Raw genomic sequence first — 18,635 nt, 5'->3', positions numbered from 1 at the left:
AATGGGAAGGAAAATGCAGAGGCCCCTCAGATTCAGTCAGGGGGCAAAGGGGAGCACCACTGAGACAAGGGGCATGAGGTTTGTGGGTGGCTGGAGTGTCACCTACCAGTGAGAAAATTATTGCCTCAGAAATGGATTGGAATTCTGTACGTAAATTCTGTTCGTCCAGAACTTATCCCCATTTTCTCTGAGTTCCTAGGTTCCTGACAGTTTGCTCTTTGAACTTTTTTGCTTCTTATTAGTTTTGTTAGATCTTTTAACTGCTTTCTGCCCACTCCTGAACTACAGAATGCCTTGATCAAAGATATTGTCATATCATTGAAATGCTTGCTGTAACATGAGTTGAAATGCAGTAGTTGTAATACTGTTATACAGTTATGCTCAGACAACTGTTAGCACAATCGTAATCTGTATCTCTGCTTCTCTTCCTTTCCTCTGCTTGAGAGGAGCTTGAGACAAGCCAGGTCAATGTGACGAAACTCCGTCTCTACAAAAAATACAAAAATTAGCCAGGCTTGATGATGTGCACCTGTAATCCCAGCTACTTGGGAGGTTGAGGTGAGAGGATTGCTTGAGTCTAGGAGGTCAAGGCTGCAGTGAGCCATGATTGCACCACTGCACTCTAGCCTGGGCAGCAGGGCAAGACAGGAGGAAATAAATGCATGTTTGTTCAAAATGCGTGATCAGGACCCCCTTCATGAATATTCATAGCTCCTCCTACAACCTGTTGAATGCGTATACTTGGCCAACTTCAGTATAAATCCCTTGCCAAGCTCTTCTCTTTCAAAGAGTTTGCTTTCAGTTTTTCAGCCGGAGGCTGAATCCCCTTCTTAAGAAATAAATTTCTCCTTTCCAGGGCTGCCACTCTCAGAGTGAGGTTAGAGATGCTGGAATTTCTCATGATTTTTCGGTTGACAGTCTCTATCAGTCTGAAGAGTGAGTGATCAGCTCCGTTTGTCCAAATCAGTCACTATCTGTGGGTGTGAAGCTATTCCTTGATGCCTAGGGGTCCACAAAGAAGGAGTTGTTCCCATCAGATGACCAGGGGCAGCCCTGGGTCAATTCTTTTATAAAGACCTTAAGTCCCCACAGCTTCCATACAATCAAGATTTTTCCTCCTCTAGGGATACTCATGGGATTAACAAATTACAGCTATAAATTACTGTCCTCTAGTAAGTCACACTATTATCTGGGAGGACCTTTCTCGGAGAGATTCCATATAAGTACAAAGTTAGGTAGAAAATCTTTGTCCAAATGCCATGCCAGCATGCTGTATGATGGCGTGCTTGGAGAGCAGGAAAGAACCTGTTTGTTGAATCAGCCTCAAGGGAGGGGACAACTTATGACTAATGTCCTGACGGCCAATTGTATCGCCCCAGGAAAGCACGTACAAAGGGCCAGAAGCCTCTCCAACCTGAGCAAAATGTTTGCTGTTTACTGGCAAAATCCTCCGTGTCCACCCTGAAAGATGTGTCTCTCTTTTTTTTTTTTTTTTTTTTTTGAGATGAAGTCTCGTTCTGTCACCCAGGCTGGAGTGCAGTGGCGCGGTCTCAGCTCACTGCAACCTTCGCCTCCCGGGTTAAAGCAATTCTCCTGCCTCAGCTTCCCAAGTAACTGGGATTACAGGCATGCCCTACCATGCCCAGATGGTTTTTATGTTTTTAGTAGAGACCGGATTTCACCAGGTTGGCCAGGCTGGTCTTGAATTCCTGACCTCAAGTGATCCGCCCACCTCAGCCTCCCAAGATACTGGGATTACAGGTGTGAGTCACCACACCCGGCCTCTCCCTATGTTTTGTCCCTCCTCCACTGTACCTCCTTTTACCCAAAGCAAACCAGTCCTCCCAACAAAAATAATTGAAAGCCTATCCCCTTTTTTCTGTGTCTTGCAAATTTTTCATCCTTAGGCTTCTGTGGAAAATCAACATCTTTTCTTGAGCCCTAAACCAGTTGCTGCTGGCTCTGCAGAGAGGACTCCTAAGCTCAAGTCTTGCTTGCTTCCCCCACAACCTCTACCCCTTGAGAGGAGGTAAGCGTGGATCTTTGGGTGGCAATGAGACCTCCACTGACGTTGGCTTTCTCCCATAGCATAAACTTGAACACACCTCCACCCTGAGGATGCATTTCTTCTGAAACCCCACATTTGAGCTACGCATAGAAGTCTTACTCCTGTGAACACACTGTTTTCACTTTATTTATTACCTTACATTCACCCTCCCACTGCCTGGGTCACATTAGCACTCTGACCTTGACTGACAGCGGAGGCATCCCTTCATCCCTTGCCCAAATCTACAAGTATCATCTTGACACTGGGGCAATGGTGGGTTGGGGAGTTCGAGTTTATTCTCTCTCCATCCTGGCTTCCTGTAAACTGACGGTTTTTTTTTTTTTTTTTTTTTTAATTGAGACAGGGTCTCACTCTGTCACCCAGGCTGGAATGTGGTGGTGCAATCTCTGCTCAGTGCAGCCTCGACCTCCTGGGCTCAAGCAATCCTCTGCCTCAGTCTCTTGAGTAGCTGGGAACACAGACACACACCACTAGGTGTGGCTAATTTTTGTATTTTTTGTAGAGATTGCGGGGGGAGGGTCTCACTATGTTGCCCAGGCTGGTCTTGAGCTCCTGGACATGATCCTCCCACCTCGGCCTCCTGAAGTGCTAGGATTACAGGTGTGAGCCACAGCGCCAGCCTGTGTGTGCTTTAACTTGGAGCAAATGGCCCTTCATTCTTTGCACTACTTGCCTCAGCAATCACAGTCCTATAGTCACTCTTCATTCTAGCCACACTGGCTGCATCGGCCAGAGAGGAAGCAGGGAAAGCAGCCGGGAGTCAGTCGCAGGGGCCCCAAGCAGGCATTTTCCAAGTGGGGTCACACACCCAGGGCGGGAGGGGAGCAACATGACCCATTTGCTGCAGAAAGAAACTGCAATTCAAAACTGAAATAGGTAGAACATTTATACTAACTTTGTCTAAAAAGGAAATAAAACTTTACCAAGATTTAATATGTGGATTGTCACTGGCTGCTCACATGATCTGGTCTGCAGACGGCCGAGTGCCACGCGGGGACAGGGCCCTTTGCTTTCATTTGCATGGAACTTGGCCATGCCCCTCACGTTGTGTGTGCCCTGTGAGTCACTTCACAGATCATATTAGCAGCTTTCCAAAACCAATCCTCACAAAACAGACAAGCAGCTTTAAAAGAAAATCCTGCAGAGAAACCTCAGACTGAAGATAATACTATTAACACAGCACAAGGAAACAAGAAAATGCAAGAATGCTTCTCTGTACCTGGTACAAGCTCTTAATCAGTTACATTAGGAGGAAAAATAATGGTGATCTAACCAATTCTTACTTTGGACTAAGCCAACAAATTCAAAATTATCAAGAAGATTATTGAAATAAGAATTTAAATTCAATATAATTAATAACACACTCACCATATGTGAATACTGGATCCTGATCATGGAGCCTGGTGGGGTCTCTTTTTCGTGTGACAGACATTCAAGCCCAGCATTGAGATACACTCAGCTTAGGACAAATCCTTGAAGTTGCTTCATCACCAAGTGTTAAACCAACATTTTCAAAAACAAAGAAACATAGGCCAGGTGCAGGGGCTCATGCCTGTAATCCCAACACTTTGGGAGGCCGAGGCAGGAGGATGGCTTGAGTTCAGGAGTCCAAGACCAGCCTGGGCAACATGTGAGACCCTATCAGAGACTATCAGCTAATATAGAACACATAATAGAATTAGAAAACAACCATTTTGCAACCCCCAGCATAACAACTTATTCAGGTGAAGACCATCAAGGAATACTAAAACCGTTAGGTAAAATGTGTTGGGGAACAGGATGTTCACACCGTGTCAAGTATCCCCCCGACACTACCAGGTTACTTAAGCCATCAAGGGATACAGGTGCCTTTACAATGGACAGAACTGATGGATGGATAACCCTTTAACCAAGTGATCAAATTTAGTATCAATAATAATGCGACAAAGTGACATTCTGTGCCTCCCCACTTAATGTCATACAAAGTACACAAATTAGCTAGGTAGTATTCCTGCCCACAATGTTTAACCAGAATCCAATCAAAGCAAACAATTAGACAAATCTAAATTATATGCCAGGCTACAGATGACTGGCCTGGACTCTTACAAAGTAACAATGAAATGAAGGACAAAAAAGGCAGAGAGCTATTTAGACAAAAAGAGACTAAAGAGCTGTCAAAACTAAATGCACCCAGCAATCTGGGAAGCTGAGGTGCGTGGATCACTGGATTCCTGGAGTTCAAGACCAGCCTGGGCAACATGGCAAAACCCTGTCTCTACAAAAAGTACAAAAATTAGCCGGGCATGGTGGTGGCACATGCCTGTAGTCCCAGCTACTCAGGAGGCTGAGGAAGGAGGATCACTGAACCCAGGAGGTGGAGGTTACAGTGAGCCACAATCCCGCTGCTGCACTCCAGCCTAGGTGACAGAGTGAGACTCTATCTCAAAACAAACAAACAAACAAACAAAAAAAAAACCAAAATCTTGTTCAAATCTGATAGAAAGAGAAGTCCTGAAAATGTGGTGATGAGCAAGGAATAACAAAAAACAACTAATTGTACATTAATGTCATTGACATTATCTTCAGTGGACTGTTCTATATTAGTGAACATTTTTTTAAATGCACTGACTTTGTCAGGCTTCCTCCTGTCCTATTTTGATTCCTCTTTTTGTTCCCCATGAAGTATTGCAGTTCCTCAACCACACACTCTCTTGGCATGGTTTTCAGGAACATAAATTTTAGGGTTAGCAAAAGGATGCTGTGGGTTTTTTTTCATCTATCTGACCTTTATTATAATGCAACAGGGTAACTTATTTTCATAATGAAGTATACCATCTTTTTATTAAGCATTCAAGATGAACGAATATCGTTATTTGTTTGAGAAAGGCTCCTTTATGATTTTTTTCTATTATACAATGTTAACGTCTTGTTTTGCATTTTTTCCTCATAGAGGATATTTTTTGTCTTGGAAGAAGTGAGCATTCTTCTAAGAGAAGTAAATGATGAACCTCACTGTACATCACAGACACATGTAGCTGGTGGAAATTCAGAAATGTTACTTCATACAGTATATTTAATGATGGGTTGGGTATATCTCTTGAATTAGGAACTGTGTTCTGCTGCATTTAATAGAAACCCACTTTCTGCCCATGGCTGCCACCAGGAAGCATGGTTAAAATTTCTCTTCCCACTGCCGTCATGTCTAAGTCAGTATCCTAAAGAGCCGAGCAGCTGTGGCAGCTCTTCACTGGAGGGCTGAGCTTTGAAACGACTGATGAGAGGCTGAGGAGCCATTCTGAGCAATGGGGAATGCTCACAGGTTGTGGTCATGAGAGATCCCAACACCAAGCACTCCAGGGGCTTTGGGTTTGTCACCTATGACACTGTGGAGCAGGTGGATGCAGTCATGAATACAAGGCCACACAAGGTGGATGGGAGAGCTGTGGAACCAAAGAGGGATGTCTCAAGAGAATGTTCTCATAGACCAGGTGCCACTCGGCTGTTAAGAAGTTATTTGTTGGTGGCATTAAGGAAGACACTGAAAAACATCACCTTAAAGACAGTAGGATAAATGTAACACTGCTAGATAACTGGTATTAAGGGGTTATTCTTTTTTGTATTATTCTTTTTTGTATGTGTGATGATGGTATTGGAGCTGTGTAACAAGGCAAAGTTTTTATCATTTAAAGATCTATACTGAAATATTTATACATGAAATATGTCTGTGATTTGCTTCGAAACAACTAGGGGCCAGAGAGTGGGAATATAGAAGAAATAAACTTAATTGTGAGTTGATAATTCTTGACATTAGGTGATGGGCACATCTAGAAGATATGACTAGAAAATACCTTCCTACAAAGCTAAAGCCTCGTTTATATTTTTCTTTAACATATGCAAGTGTTGAAAAGGAAGAAACAAAAAAATGAAGTCTCTCTTCCATCACCTCTTAGAGGCTAACTCTATTAACATTTTTATTTTCTGGTATATCTTTTCAGAGTTAGATATAAGCATGCATTTTATGCTGTGACTTTCTTTCTTTTTTTTTTTTTTTTTTTAGACAGAGTCTTGCTGTCACCCAGGCTGGAGTACAGTGACACAATCTTGGCTCACTGCAACCCTGGCCTCCCGGGTTCAAGCGATTCTCCTGCCTCAGCCTCCAGAGTAGCTGGGACTACAGGCGCCCGCCACCATGCCTGGCTAATTTTTGAACCTTTAGTAGAGATGGGGTTTTACTATATTGGCCAGGCTAGTCTTGAACTCCTGACCTTGTGATCTGCCTGCCTTGGTCTCCCAAAGTGCTGGGATTACAGGCGTGAGCCACCGCACCCAGCTATGCCTTGACTTTTAATAGTTATATACCAATTTTTTTCCTTCTCAATTTTTTATCTCCTTCTCTTATTGAGATTTATAATTTGCCAAGGACCACAGTCTTTGTTGTTACACAAATGAAAAAATAAAGTAGACATCTAAATGTTAGTATATCTGCTTTCTTAACTAGAAAATTTTTCAAGCCATAGTTTTATTTTTCATTTACTCCATCTATATTAGTTGTAAAATAGAATCTGAATATCTTTTTTTCTTTTTTTCTGAGACAGGATCTCACTCTGTTGCCCAGGCTAGTCTTGAACTCCTGGACTCGAGTGATTTTCCCACCTCAGCCTTCCAAAGTGCTGAGATTACAGGTGTAGGCCACTGCATCTGGCCAGAATATTGGATTTTTTTTTTTTTTTTTTTTTTAAGACAGAGTCTTGCTCTGTTGCCCGGGCTGGAGTGCAGTGGCATGATCTCAGCTCACTGCAACTTCTGCCTCTCAGGTTCAAGGGATTCTCCTGCCTCAGCCTCCTGGGTAGCTGGGATTACAGGTGCCCACGACCATACCTGGCTAATTTTTGTATTTTTTGTAAAGACAGGGTTTCACCATGTTGGTCAGGCTGGTCTCAAACTCCCAACCTCAAGTAATCCGCCTGCCTCAACTTCCCAAAGTGCTGGGATTACAGGTGTGAGCCACTGTGCCTGGCAGAATATTGTAATTTTTAAGTAAAAATTAAAAAACACACTATATACTGTGACCCTGATTATTATTTCCTCCCTTAAAAACAAAGTTGCTATAACATAAAAGTTATTCCTGGCCAGGCACGGTGGCTCATGCCTGTAATCCTAACACTTTGAGAAGCCAAGGCAGGAGGATCACTTGAGCCCAGGAGTTTGAGACCAGCCTGGGCAACATAGCGAGACACTGTCTCTAAGCTAAATTAAAATTAAAATTAAAAATTAAAAAAGTTATTCCTATAACTTTTCTAACAATACAGGTAAGTTAGCCAGCCACAGGCCACATCAGGACTACATATAAGTGACAAGAAATGAGACTGCCTAAAGCATTTAGGACAAAGTAATAACTTTGACACTATAATATTACAGTCTAAATCTTGTCAAATTGACAAAAACTTCATTTCACAATAACTTGCTCCCTTCTAAACAACCACTAAAACACACATATACACATGTGATAGTTGGTTGAGAAGGGCATACATTTTTCTTTGAAGCAGAGGTAATTTTTTTTTTTTTTGAGACTTAGTCTCCCTCTGTCGCCCAGGCTGGAGTACAGTGGCACGCTCTCGGCTCACTGCAAGCTCTGCCTCCCAGGTTCACGCCATTCTCCTGTCTCAGCCTCCCGAGTAGCTGGGACTACAGGCACCTGCCACCACGCCCGGCTAATTTTTTGTATTTTTAGTAGAGACGGGGTTTCACCATGTTAGACAGGATGGTCTTGGTCTCCTGACCTTGTGATCCGCCCCCCTCAGCCTCTTAAAGTGCTGGGATTACAGGCGTGAGCCACCGTGCCCGGTCGGTAATTTTTATAAAGTTATTATTTATTTTTTTTGAGACAGAGTTTTCACTCTTATTGCCCAGGCTGTAGTGCAGTAGCACAATCTCGGCTCACTGCAACCTCCGCCTCCCAGGTTCAAGCGATTCTCCTGCCTCAGCCTCCCAAGTGGCTGGGATTATAGGCACATGCCACCACACGTGGCTAATTTTTTTGTATTTTTAGTAGAGACGGGGTTTTACCATGTTGGCCAGGCTGGTCTTAAACTCCTGATCTCAGGTGATCCACCTGCCTCAACCTCCCAAAGTGCTGGGATTACAGGGATGAGCTGCCACACCCGGCCTGAAGTTAATGACTTTTTATTGCCTAGGTCCAAATGTTGAAATCTTTGCTATTCTCAAGTGACTAGAATTAACTTGAGAAATACTGTGTAAGAGAAAAATACCAGATACCCTTAAAGGCTCATTTGTTTTATTGTGTAGACTAACTCAATAGAGTAAAAGAATAATTGGTGGCTGGTTATGGTGGCTCACGCCTGTAATCCCAGCACTTTGGGAGGTCGAGGCAGGTGGATCACGAGGTCAGGAGTTCAAGACCAGCCTGGCCAAGATGGTGAAACCCCGTCTCTACTAAAAATACAAAAATTAGCCAGGTGTGGTGGCAGGCACCTGTAATCCCAGCTACTTGGGAGGTGGAGCAGGAGAATCGCTTGAACCTGGGCAGCAGGGGTTGCAGTGAGCCGAGATCACGCCACTGCACTCCAGACTGGGCAACAGAGTGAGAGACTCTGTCTCAAAAAAAAAAAAAAAAGTGAAATTTTCCATCATATATATATTTTATTTTTGAGTCAGGGTCTCACTTTGTTACCTAGGTTGGAGTGGCGTGATCAGGGCTCACTGCAGCCTTAACCACCTGGGCTCAACCAATCCTCCCACCTTAGCTTCCTGAGTATCTGGGACTACTCGGTACATGACACCCTGCCGGGCTAACTTTTGTATTTTTTGTAGAGACAGGGTTTCACCATGTTGCCCAAGCTGATCTTGAACTCCTGACCTCAAGTGAGCCACCTTCCTCTGCCTTCGAAAGTGCTGGGATTACAGGCATGAGCCACCGCATCCAGCCTTCCATCATATATATAGATACATATATACATGTGTTTGTGTATGTCTAAAATAACTTAATTCTCCAACAAGTCCGCAGGCCATTTCTTCTGCAGAAATAAATATGAAGTCATAGGGTATCCAGTAATATTACGAAAGAAAAAAAGAGCATGACCTTTTTCTTGATGTTAGGTTAATCCTGTATAAAGTAAAATCCCATAAGCAAAAGGAATTCTGGAGCCAATTCAGATGATACAAATGTAAAAAATTTTCAGTTACCTAACACCTGAAAACATGTTTGATTTAACCAATTGACTTCTGACCATCACTGTGTAATGTGACCTGCTAAAGTAATCTTTCAGCCGTCAATTTGACGGCTTTCTTAAGAAAACAGCGATATGCATAGAATGATTTGAAGCTGTCAGTGTCTCTCTCTCTCTTTTTAACTTTGGTTCTGTGTTTACCAGATCATGTCTAACAAAGTGCTTCAAAAGTTATTTCTAACAAAATAATATTTAAATCACAGTGTATCTCATTTAAGTACAAGTATTTTAAGTTAATAGTTTCCTCAGGAATATTCTGTCTTCTGACACCATCATTTGTATATCACAGTTTGCAAAGACCTTTCCATACATGATTTCATCCAGTCCTTCCCACGGCCACTCAAGATAGGTACTATTCCCATTTTTTTAAAGGTAAGAAAACGAGATTGGTCCTGAAGCCAAGTGTTTCATGACCAAAGCCCATATTCTCCCCATGAAATTGAGAAGGGACAGGCATGAATCCTTGAAAGCAAGTAATGTTTTAAGCACTATTACAATTTGCAGATTGTGTTTCACAGGTTCCCAATGAGCTAGGAGGGAAATGTTTTTAATCCCATGTGTACTCATTCTGAAGTAGCTGTAAGTGTATAAAAACCATATTCATCTACACATTCATTCAAACCTTTATTAAGTACCTACCATATGTACAATCCTGTGCCAAATATTAAGGGAATACAAAGATGAATTTTTAAGTGGTGCCAACTCCCAAGGAGTTTACAATATAATAATAGTGAAAAGCAATTTAACACAAACTGTAGGGAGAAAATTACGAGTAAACATTTGCCCCTAATGGAGAAAAACGACCTTATTTTTTAATTTAAAGCATAAATTGCCAGTTGGGAAACACTGCTATTACATACACCTGTATTAGTTCATCCTTTTAAAATGATGCTGATTGTTTTTAGAGAAGAAAATGTCTTATGCTGTATTATCTTTATGACTGACTTCAAATTTTAAAACAAAAATTTGCTTACAGAAAAAAATTATAGATTTATAAAATCAGATTAACATTGTACACAGAGAGACAAAGCGTGTTGGCAATAATATGTAAAAAGTTGAACACAACTGGGTCTAGCAGTAAAGAATTAAATCTGAATTACTTTGAAGACTTGCCTTAGCCAAGTTATTATGCACAATTTCATCATATATAAAACAGGGATACTTGCCCCTAATTTAGCACATGCCATAATTCCTTCCATCTGTAATAATACATAGGGTTAAAAAAGCTAGTATAAAAACTTTCCCAATAATATCAAAAATAATTTGGACTAGAACTAAGGATAAAAAGAAAAAGGGATGATGGTGTAGACAATTTAACTGTAAACTTTCAGTGCAAAAATAAATGTAAATTTGCAAGTATCTATTTTTTTTCTATACTTTTAAAAATGGCTCAGAGCAGCAAAACAAGTTCGAGGATTTATTCTGTGAAATGTATTGCAGAGAAAAAGAATGGGCAAATAGTATAATTAAAAATACTTACTGATTCACACTTTCCAAAATTTTTAAAAAGTAAATCACCAAAGACCAATACTTCTCTCTGCTTTCAATACTACGCCATTTTTTCCAGTAAAATTAATGGAATAATGTATTTTTTTAAAACTAATCAGTTTGTGACAGCTGTGGTTCTGAAACACTTTTTAAAAATACAAAATCATAGTTGCAAACAGATCATATACAGTGATTTTTAAAACTGACTAGGCAAAGCCTTACTCTAACTGATCAAATGACCAATCAGCTGGATTCAGGCTTTTCAGGCTACAGATGACTTTGATCAACAGCCCTGCACATATCAGAGGCATCCCTACAGATGTTCTAAACACAAATGCAGCTGCTGACACCCTGACGCTGCAAACAACAGCAAGGGCATAGAGAGGAGACCTTGATGATTCAGTGTGATTCTTCAACAGATTTCTCTTCTTCACTTTCTTCATTGGCTTCATCTTTTTCCTTGTAAGAATCCTGGCTGTTGGTATCAACAAAATAATTTTCTTCCCCATTCTCTCTTTCTTCTATTTTTTCTTCTTCATTAAAGCTAGGGGAAGAAATTTATCAATCTTTCAAAGGAAAAATGAGTTAGTTTAAAAGTAAACAAACCCTCTGCAAGTATGCCACCATGTAGCCAGTCTTCCTCAAGTGTATGAATTCCAATTTGTTATCAAGACAGCTCAAAAAAAAGAAAGAAAATGCTATAAAAGTGCCCATTGAGAAATTTAATATTCCTGAAAATTAATTTATTTCAAAAATTTTTATTTTTTTATTTTTTTGAGACGGAGTCTCTGTCACCCAGGCTGGAGTGCAGTGGCGCGATCTCGGCTCACTGCAAGCTCCGCCTCCCAGGTTCATGCCATTCTCCTGCCTCAGCCTCCCGAGTAGCTGGGACTACAGGCGCCTGCCACCACACCCGGCTAATTTTTTGTATTTTTAGTAGAGACGGGGTTTCACCATGTTAGCCAGGATGGTCTCGATCTCCTGACCTTGTGATCCACCTGCCTCGGCCTCCCAAAGTGCTAGGATTATAGGCGTGAGCCACCGCGCCTGCCCTATTTCAAAATTTGAGTGATTGATTCTTTAAACTTCATTTGAAAGCATGCTATTATTTTTGTTACTTATGTCAGTAAGAAATCTAAGTTATTCTGCTTTAAAAATAAAATACTTCATGTGAACGTTAATGTGTCAAACATGTTAAAATATCAGTATGTTTTACAACAGTTCACACGTCTTTTACTATTGGTAAAAGATCTTTTTAAAACAATATAGAACAAAAAATATATATAGTATAAAATTGTGCTTTTCTGCAGGTAATACTTTTTCAAAGGTAAGCCATTCAGACATCTTATACATGTTACCTTTCTTTGTCTTCAGTGACACTTTTTGTCTCTTGATTGTTGAAGTACTCAAGTACTTTTCCACTTTGGCCTTTCTTTGAAACAAACTCATCAGATATTCCTAGTGCTTTTAGGGTATTAGAATAATGCTTTTCTGCTGCCATTCTTGCATTTTTCTATAGGAAAGACAAACCCTTTTAGACGAGAACAGAAGACTTTAAATTTTCATTAAAAATGTATGGATTAAAAGTGCCAGTGATAATGAAGTTCAGCAGTCACAGTTGGTTGAAAATCTGCATACCCTATGACCAACAATTACACTCCTAGGAATATGCCCAGAGAAGCTCCCACATATGTGTCCCAAGGGAGGACATATACAATAATGTTCAGGATAGTACTGTCCTTCAATAACCCCAAATTGGAAATCACCCAAATATCTATTAGCAGAAGGATGGATAAATAAATTGTGGTCTATTCCTATAATGGAGTAAAATAAAGCAATGAAAATGAATGAACTACAGTTACATGCCACAACATGGATGGATCTCACAAATATAATACTGAGCAAACGAAGCAAAGCACTAACAAGTACATATTGTATGATCTATATAAAGTTCAGAAATGGGCAAAACAACTATATTGTTTGAGGATAGGTACACACACTGTAAAATTGCAATGAAAAACAAGGAAGTACTTATCCTGAGAGTCAGAATGGTGGTTACCTCTTGGGGAGAGGTAGAAGGGCTGTGATTTGCAAGGGGCACGTAGGGTTTTTGGGGTGCGGGCAATGGTCTGTTAACATGGGTGGCGGCCACATTAGATTGATCTATAATTATTTTTTATATTGTACCTAGGTTTTATATACTTTTATGACTGTTTATAAAGATATCTGAAAAAAAGATTTCATGCAATAATTGTTGTCAGAGGATTCTTTTCTTTTCTTTTTGAGACAGGGTCTTGCTCTGTTACCCAGGCTGGAGTGGTGTGAACACAACTCACTGCAGCCTCAACCTCCTGGACTCAAGCGATCCTCCCACCTCAGCCTCTGGAGTAGCTGGGACCAGAGGCGCACGCCACCATGCCCTGCTAATTTTTGTATTTTTTGTAGGATGGGGCTTGTTGTATTTTTTGTAGGATGGGACTATGTTGTCCAGGATAGTCTCAAACTCCTGGGCTCAAGTGATCCACCCGCCTTGGACTCCCAAAGTGCTGGGATTATAGGCATAAGCCATGGCGCCCAGCCAAATTCTTTTATTTTATGTATCTACTGTAATTTTTACTCTTTATAAGCCATATCCCCAATTCATTAAAGATGATAAAAGCACCAGTGTTGTAATCTTTACTCTGTGGAGGAAGCAAGGGATATAACGAAAACAATATGAATTTAGAACTGGGTTCAAATCTGTAGAATGTCACTTCCTGGCTTTAAGGTCTTTTGGAATTGTGATGACTCTCTCATACCTGGGTCAAACTGAAGTCATCACAGTTCCAGAGATGGCAGGCTTTATGGAGTCACAAAGTGCCTGGGTTCACACTAGTGCCTCGACTTTAGTCCATTTTAGCTCCTATGAGTGGATCTGAACTGTGAGAGGGCCAAGAACTGCCCTCTGGACCTCCAACTAAAGCAAGGTGACTAGGACTAGCCCAATTCCAATGTACCAATGGCATTCATACTGGGAAGTGTGTGGAGGAGCATCCAGTCTAACCCCCATATTTAATCAATAAAGAAACCAAATCTCCCCCGGCCCCTGCCTCAAAGGTGAAATTGTTTGATTAAGGTCACAAGGCTAGTGAGTGATAGAACCAAGTCTCTTGACCATTTCCTAGGTCTTTTATATTACATCATGTTGCTTTCTCTAAGTGGTAATGGTTGTCCTAGGGTTTGAAGGTGACCTAAAGCCTGACTTAAGCAATGTAGTTGTCAGATATTTGCCAAATCTAGTATAATGAGGGACCATGGAGTCTAGTGTTACACAGGGGAACCCGAAATAGCAAGGACTGATTACAATGGATAAAACTATCACCAGTGCATTTCCTGATACTCTGGAAAACTGAAAAAGAAGCACTCAAACTGCTGCTAAAATGCACTCACTGTGAATAACAATAATATTTTTTAGAAATGTAAGTAAAAACCCATCCAGAGTCTGTGAATATCAACAGACAAGCCTTGGGGAACTGAAAGGAAGGGCAAAATGAGAAATAAGAACTATACCCTAAAGACTACAGAGAAGAATAAAGAAACCCCAAACCTAGCTCTGAATGCATTACCAATAGTATATTTTGACTTCAGCAAATTAAATATATAAGACATTAGTCAAAATTTGTGCCAGTAAGCCTTCATCTGACTTTGGTTTAAAATTCAATCTAACATCTTCTCAGTTAATTAATCCTGTGATTTCCAAGAAACAGGACAACATAGTTTATTCTGTAAAGAATCACAGGCATATTGTGTTAGGGAATCACTCAGCAGGAGTGAGACCACAATTAACTCCTATAAATGGGCAAAGCAAACAGCTGCAAGCTATTAAAATTGTTTTTAATAAAACCAACCGTTAATTAGCAGCAATAGTTCCAGCAAAATACATTGCAGGAAAAAAAATGTACTAAAAAAAAAAAGCAATGGTGATTCACTGCCACAGTAACTCTGTATATACTATTTGAGGAGTTAATGAGAAGACCCCTTGATATCATTCATTGAAAATGAGAATAAATGGAATTGGTGAGAATGGATGATTGCCCCTGTTATAAAGGCTTATTAACTGTCTACCCAGGGTTAACATGTTAGTAGGGGAATGGAAATGGTAAGGTGAAGATATAATGAATGGTTCTGCAAAGAGCAAGGCAGAAAAATCAATCAAACTATTATGATTCAAATAGGAAATAAAGGTTCCACCTGGCATTTCACCATCAAGGATGGTGAAGGGCAGATCCAAAAATTATTTAGGAAGAAAATTTGACAGGTCTCTCAATGACCAGCTGAATGGGGAGGAACTGGGTACACACAGATATGAAGATGAGAACAGTAGGCCAGGCACGGTGGCTCATGCCTGTAATCCCAGCACTTTGGGAGGCCGAGGCAGGTGGATCACTTGAGGTCAGGTGTTTGGGACCAGCTCGGCCAACATGGTGAAACCCCATCTCTACTAAAAATACAAAAAAAATTTGCCAGGTGTGGTGGTGTGCACCTGTAATCCCCGCTACTCGGGAGACTGAGGCAGGAGAATTGCTTGAACCCAAGAGGCAGAGGTTGCAGTGAGCTGAGATCACGCCACTGCACTCCAGCGTGGGCGACAAGAGTGAGACCCTGTCTCAAAAAAAAAAAAAAAAAAAAAAAAAAGAGAACAGTAGACACTGGTCTCAAACTCTTGGCCTCAAATGATCCTGTCCCCTCAGTTTCCCAAAGTGTTGGGATTACAGGGTGTGAGTCACTGGCCTAATTTTTCTAATATAAAGATATTTCTGACTGGATGTGGTGGTTCACACCTGTAATCCCAGAACTTTGAGAAGTTGAGGTGGGTGGATCACAAGGTCAGGAGTTCGAGACTAGCCTGACCAACATGCTGAAACTTCGTCTTGACTAAAAATACAAAACAAAATTAGCGGGAGGCTGAGACAGGAGAATGGCGTGAACCCGGGAGGCGGAGCTTGCAGTGAGTGGAGATTGCGCCACTGCACTCCAGCCTGGGCGAGAGAGCGAGACCCCGTCTCAAAAAAAAAAAAAAAAAATTAGCCAGGCATGGTGGTACGCGTCTGTAATCCCAGATACTCAGGAGGCTGAGGCAGGAGAATCACTTGAACCCGGGAGGCGGAGGTTGCAGTGAGCTGAGATTGCACCACTGCACTCCAGCCTGGGTGACAGAGTGAGACTCCGTCTCAAAAAAAAAAAAAAGATATTTCTTAGACAAACAGCACTATAATAAATCATTGCTGTATATGTGTTCAGTTTTTGGTCTTCCCAAATAATACTTCATACTTTCTTTCTGGTTTTATAGTATCACCTATAAAGATTCCTTTAATTTAGCATTTTATTTACTTTCCTTTTTTTTTTTCTAGACCTCTTGGAACAAGCCTCACATGTCACTAACACAAATATTAGTATTCCCAGGTTATGTACCTGGCTCCCTGGAATTGAGGTTAATAGAAAAAAAGAATATATCAATCTGACAATTCCCCCAACCTCCCAAACAATCATATTGACAATTTTGTCTTAATACACATCTGTAATTGCTGCAGTTGTGTGTCTTGAATGACTACATTTGTCAGTCTTGTTTCTATCTGACTTTAAGAGTCTCAAGGGATTTTCTGATATTCAAAAAGCATTTGTTGAGAAGGGGGCAGGAAAACAAGATGACAGATAAAACAATCACACGAAGACAGCCAGATCTGGGTTTGAATCCTGGTTCCCCTTCTGCTGGTTGTATCATCTAAGCCTTGAAATGTCCCTCATCTGTGAAATAAGAACCTCACAGGAGCAGTGTAAAGGTCAGTTAAGATAATGCATATAAAGTGCTTAGTGGAGCGCTTGTCTTTCAGCAACCTCACAAAAAACATTACAAACCACCTTCCAAATAACTTTGTACAATCTCCCTCTTAAATGCAAACAGACAACCAAAGATAATCTGAGGAAAGCTTCTAATATGATAGACAAGAGGCTAAAAAAGAGAAAAAGAAACTTCAAGGAAACTGAGACGACATCACCAGTATGCGCAGAGATATAAAAGATAGGCTGGGTGTGGTGGCTCACACCTGGAATCCGGCACTTTGGAAGGCTGAGAAAAGAGGATTTCTTGAGCCTAGGAGCTTAAGACCAGCATGGACAACAGAGTAAGGCCCCTGTCTTTACGAAAAATACAAAAATTAGCCTGGCACGGTGGCTTGTGCCTGTAGTCCTAACTACTTGGGAGGCTTAGGTGGGAAGATCACCTGAGCAAAAGAGGTTGAGGTTGCAGTGAACCGCAATCATGCCACTGCACTCCAGCCTGGGACAGAGTAACACCCTGTCTCAAAAAAAAAAAAAAAAGGTACTGCACCCATGAAAAATACCAAAGGAACATTTAATAAATGAGAAGCATTCTGGAAATTATGTCATTTTTCATTAGGTGAGCAAAAAATGCAGATTTGGAAGATAAATTTGAGGAAACCTTCCAGAACCAGAATAAACTAATAGTGACTTTAAAAGAAATACAAGAAATGTAGATAAATCCAGAAGGTTAATATCTAACTAATCCCCAGTGTAACAGTGAAAAAGGTCCTAAAATGTCACTTATGCCAGAGGCCTATAGCAGGGGTCATTACCACGAACTAAGTACGGGGCTGTGGCCTGTTAGCAACCAGGCTACACAGCAGGAAGTGAGCAGTGGGAGGGTGAGCATTACCACCTGAGCTCTGCCTCCTATAGCATTAGATTCTCATAGCAGCGTGACCCCTATTGTGAACTGCTCATGCCAGGGATCTAGGTTGCATGCTCCTTATGAGAATCTAATGCCTGATGATGTGAGGTGGAACAGTTCCATCCAGAAATGATCCATTCCCTCATCCATCCACCCCACCCCATGCAACCCTGGTCTGTGGAAAAATGGTCTTCCATAAAACTAGTCTCTAGTGCCAAAAAGATTGAGGACTGCTGGCCTAGAGAGAAACCATTCCAAAGTGGAGCAGGACACTTATGGGCTCCAGGGGAGGAAAGGAACTGATGAATTAACAATGTGTTTAACTGTTTGAGGGGGATTTTTGAGAGCTAACAGAAAAATTTAAGAATAATAATGATATATACATTGGCAGGGAATGAGGGAAGGTGGGGGGAGGACCAAACAAAATTAGTAATTATTAACACAAGGAAACATTTTTTTTAAAGGAAATGTGATGGGCCGGGCGCGGTGGCTCACACCTGTAATCCCAGCACTTTGGGAGGCCAAGGTGGGCGGATCATCAGGTCAGGAGTTCGAGACCAGCCTGACCAACGTGGTGAAACCTCATCTCTACTAAAAAACACAAAAAAAATTAGCTGGGCGAGGTGGTGCGCGCCTGTAATCCCAGCTACTCAGGAGCCTGAGGCAGGAGAATGGCTTGAACTCAGGAGGCAGAGGCTGCAGTGAGCCGAGATTGTGCCACTGTACTCCAGCCTGGGTGACAGAGCAAGACTGTCTCAAAAAAAAAAAAAAAAAGAAAAAGGAATGTGATAATAATAATATAGGGCTCAGCTGCTAACATTGTTTACTAAGTCATAACAATGAATTCTGATCTGTGATAGAGCTGACTGGGAAATGGAAGGATGGAAAGACAGAGAAAGGGAAGGTAAGTGTGCTTCCGAGAGAATGTGGTAAAACAGCTAAATCCTCACCTACCATATCAATAAGCTAGTAGATAGAGTCTGTAATGAAAAAGATAAAAGAACAGTTGAGGCCAGGCGCGGTGGCTCAAGCCTGTAATCCCAGCACTTTGGGAGGCCGAGACGGGCGGATCACGAGGTCAGGAGATCGAGACCATCCTGGCTAACACGGTGAAACCCCGTCTCTA

General features: G+C 41.3%; 2 protein-coding genes across 20 annotated transcripts in view; one reads left to right on the top strand and one right to left on the bottom strand.

The window, feature by feature from the left end:
* The window catches only part of COMMD1 (copper metabolism domain containing 1), a 960,866-nt gene that overhangs the window by 641,515 nt on the left and 300,716 nt on the right, over positions 1-18,635 (top strand). The window lies entirely within an intron of this gene.
* The window catches only part of FAM161A (FAM161 centrosomal protein A), a 30,831-nt gene continuing 22,089 nt past the window's right edge, over positions 9,894-18,635 (bottom strand). For 3 of the 4 annotated variants that reach the window (XM_050753480.1, XM_050753481.1, XM_050753485.1), the window contains 2 exons: positions 12,141-12,295; positions 9,894-11,326 (listed from right to left, as the gene is read on the bottom strand). In XM_050753480.1, coding sequence (XP_050609437.1) covers positions 11,182-11,326; positions 12,141-12,295 — 300 coding nt within the window. In that variant the 3' untranslated portion in view covers positions 9,894-11,181. The remainder of the gene's footprint in view (positions 11,327-12,140; positions 12,296-18,635) is intronic. The other variant, XM_050753484.1, reaches the window with a different exon arrangement.

Source organism: Macaca thibetana, chromosome 13, assembly GCF_024542745.1.
Source record: "Macaca thibetana thibetana isolate TM-01 chromosome 13, ASM2454274v1, whole genome shotgun sequence".
NCBI classification, from domain to species: Eukaryota; Metazoa; Chordata; class Mammalia; order Primates; family Cercopithecidae; genus Macaca; species Macaca thibetana.
The sequence above is the reverse complement of the archived record's forward strand: the minus strand, read 5'-3'. Positions and strand labels throughout refer to the sequence as shown.